Source organism: Zeus faber (assembly GCF_960531495.2).
Source record: "Zeus faber genome assembly, chromosome: 6".
In the NCBI taxonomy this organism is placed as follows: Eukaryota; Metazoa; Chordata; class Actinopteri; order Zeiformes; family Zeidae; genus Zeus; species Zeus faber.
The window spans coordinates 5,817,243-5,821,049 of NC_137201.1; the positions used below are offsets into that span (position 1 = coordinate 5,817,243).

A 3,807-nucleotide genomic window follows, 5' to 3' on the forward strand; every position below is an offset into this window, starting at 1 on the left:
TGAATCACGATTATAATCCATTTTTGACAATGAAATAATAACACAATATTACATGATAAATTATCATATTAAATACTATATATAATTCAGATATATATTTGCTATTTTTTATTCAATTATACTATGGATATTTATTGTAATCGCTATTAATGTCCTCTACTTTTATATTTCCATATTTATGTTGGTATGTTTTATGAAACAGCTTTGATTTCAATTCCAGTCACTGCAAAAATGCAAACAATCCTCGGCTGAGATGCTTATCTAAGAGCACTACTGAACCGCCGCCAGGGGGAGACACCCCCCAATTAAAGGACCCCCAAGCCCCGTCCATCCAGCCACACAGAGCAGTGTTAAGGTCAAAGGGGGATCTGTCGAGGTTCACAAGGGGAACTTTTTGATGCACTAGTTCACAAGAGCTGTTTTGCTCACAAAAAATGGACGACCACTGACAATTGTCCAAACGCCTGGACACAACGTTGAGTTAGATGAGACGGAACGACCTTGAGCGGCCTCGATCACCCCTTACTCGTCCCTTTCCAGGTGCTGTTGCTTCATCACCAAATATTCATCACTTCAGGCTCGGTTGGACAAGGCCAAGGCAGATATACATATGGCGCGTGTGAATGAGGACACAGCCTGAATGGAAATGCACCCATTAAAGAAAGCTGGGATGGCCCACTCACAATCTCTGATACTGTCTGATATTTGAAAATCTGACAAATCCCCTTATCAGCCATCAGATACTATATATGACTCCTACTTGACGATGAGCTGGTCAAAAGGGCAGATTATGGGACTATATAGTAATAACAGTTGTGGTGGATTTCCCTATGTGTATGTGTGCAGCTCAGCTAAACTCTATAATCCCCAAAACATTTGGCTGTGTAGGGATTAAGATTGATGCATCCGCAGCGTGATGCATAGTGTTGGTGTGTTGGCCCTGGATGAGCCTCGACATCACTTAACACAAAATCTGCTTCCATCGGGTGACGTCTCCCTCAACCTCAATGCAAACAGATTTATTCAGTTTAATTGTTTAAATTAAAGTATTTTTCTGCCATAACCCCATTTGTCATATATATATATTTTAAACATTGAGAAAGGCAGAGAAACTATATATGATTTTTATGTGTATATATATATGTACTTTATATATATATATATATTCATATGTTTTCAATTTTATATGTTTTATTTGGGGGTTATCTGTACATTTGTATACATCTAGATATGCGATGGAGAAATATGATCCTAGTTCAAGTGCAACAGTGGATAGCCTCGTCCGAGGAAATATTATCTTTACCTATCTCCAAATAGTTAAATGCAATGTTCTATAGTCTCTAAGAATAAGTTCTTAATGTATCTATACCCTTACATATATATATATAATTTATTTTTTTAATTGACGCCCACACTTTTTATTTTAGGTTATCTTCACTCATTTATCTACAGAGACAATAACATTTTTCTGACGAGTTTTTTTTATTCAACTTTATTAATTTTTTATTACAAATTATATTATTTTTCACTTTTTGTTTTCGATTTGCTTTGTCAATGTAAACGTATGATTCCCAGAGAGAGAGAGAGCGCGGAGGGGGTGTGTCTGCCTGGTGCTCTGGACAGCTCCCTTGTACCGTCCCACGCCAGAACAACCCGCGCCTCTGGAGGGAGCAGGACGCCCCCCTCCTCTCCGTGTGCGTGGGGGTGTGTCTGGGGCCGAAGACTGACTGGAATAACTTTCTGAATGGATTTCTCTGGACATTGTTTCACCGGGGGAGGTTCGTCCCGTCTTCCTCTGAGCGGACTGCCGATGGCACCTGTGCCGAGGAGCGTGGATCCGTTTTGCGGCGATTCGAATCCACTTCAACCGCATCTCCAGTGGAGCGTCAGTTACTCTTCCATACAAAGTGCCTGATCAAGAAGTTTCCGTGCTGGAAAGAGCATCTGCCGGGTAACCTGGAAAAGAGTTGACCGATCCAAACCATCCAATTTTCAGAGGATGGAACGGGAACCGGAGGAGGGTAAGATCTCGGTGTGGGTCTGCCGGGAGGAGAAGCTCGTCTCCGGCCTGACCAAGCGAACCGCCTGCGCGGACGTGGTGCGGGTCCTGCTGGAGGACCAGAACCTGCAGCAGGGCGCCTCCGCCGCCATGCTGTCCGGCCCGCCGCGCTCCTACTGCGTGGTGGAGAAGTGGCGTGGGTTCGAGAGGATCCTGCCCAACAAGACCAAGATCCTGCGGCTGTGGAGCGCCTGGGGAGACGAGCAGGAGAACGTGCGCTTCGTGCTGGTGCGGAACGAGGCGTCGCTGCCCAACAACGGGCCGCGGAGCGCGGAGGCGCGCGTCGTCCTGAGCAAGGACGGCGGTTGTCCGGCACTGGACGGCGGGGCGCCCAGGGGGTGCGCCCGGGCCGGCTGGACCACCGCCACCACCAACCCGACCAACATGTCCCAGGAGAAGCAGCGGCGCATCGTCAGGAAGGCCTTCAGGAAGTTGGACAAGATGAACAAGAAGAGAGAGGAGGCCGTCACCCGGGACAAGAGCTCCGCAGTGAGGATGGAGACCCTGGTCCACCTGGTCATCTCCCAGGACCACACCATCCGCCAGCAGCTGCAGAGGGTACGGGAGCTGGACGGCGAGATCGAGAGGTACGAGGCCAGGGTGCACTTCGACAGGATCAAGAGGCACGGGGTCAACTACGTGCAGGACACGTACATGGTGGACGCATCGGACGAGTCGTCCGCGGACTGCAAGCGCAAAGCGGGGCGGCGCGACGCGCGGTGCGTCGCCGCCGCAGCGGTGGGGCTGGAGACGGAGGAACTGGCGCGGTTCGAGGAGTACGCACGGCGGTGCGAGGAAGTGGCGCGGCTCCAGGAGGAGCTGGCGGAACGCGAGGCTCTGGTGGAGAGCATCACCGGAGAGATCCAGGAGGAGCTCAACCAGCGGTGGATGAAGCGACGGCGTGCCGCTGGAGACGAGCCGCGCCGGGACGCGGAAAGCACCGCGGACCCGGCGGGCGTCGCCGCGCTCCTGGCCGCGGAACCCGACGTGGACAGCCTGTCAGAGGACGACCTGGCCCTGGAGGAGGAGAGGATCAAAACCCAGCTCGACACCAGTCTGTACATCGGCCTGCGTCTGAACACCGACCTAGAGAACGTGAAAGGAGACCTGGACCTGAGCGTGGCCCTCTGGGAGGCCAAGGAGAAGGAGCTACTGGATTTACTGGCGAAGGTGGAGACAATGGAGAAGGAGAAAGAAAAAGAGAAAGAGCGGACGGATGATAAACTGACCGAGGGTGGCGAGGGAGCCCCGGGGGAGGAGGGGGAGGCTGAGGGCACCGAGGCTGCCTCCCTGGAGAAGAGCAGCGGTTGGGTGGAGCAGGCCAGGGGTCTGTCCAAGACTGTCCACACCACCGACGAGGACTCGGACACGGGCCTCAGCTCCATGCACAGCCAGGACTCGGACAACCCTCCAGTCTGCGAGTCTCTTGTCTAGGTGGACGGATGGATGTTGAAAGACAAACTCAGGGGCAATGAAAATCAGTGTTGGCAATACAAGGGAGGGGGGAGGGTCCTTCCCTTCTCTCGACAGAATGCACAACTGTGATTCTATAGCAATAATTCCTATATGTAATTAATGCAAATGAGGTGTGCCAGGGGTTATCCTTGAGCAGCGAGGGGTCCAGGGTCCTTCGAGAGGTTCCATGGGGTGCCCAGCAAAATGTTTTGTTAAACTTCACAATTATTTCATTTAGAAGGCAGCGCCATTAGAGAATGTAGCATAATGACTGCCTGGATCATAGTTTCCCT

At 51.0% G+C, this 3,807-nt stretch overlaps 1 protein-coding gene across 1 annotated transcript; it reads left to right on the plus strand.

Annotated features, from left to right (window-relative positions):
• Window positions 1-1,999: 1,999 nt before the first annotated feature.
• Window positions 2,000-3,493, plus strand: rassf10a (Ras association domain family member 10a; the record flags this gene model as incomplete). The annotated part of the gene is made up of 1 exon (XM_080001793.1): window positions 2,000-3,493. One exon carries the CDS (start codon window positions 2,000-2,002, stop codon window positions 3,491-3,493), a length of 1,494 nt encoding a protein of 497 aa, XP_079857919.1.
• Between the last annotated feature and the right edge of the window lie 314 nt (window positions 3,494-3,807).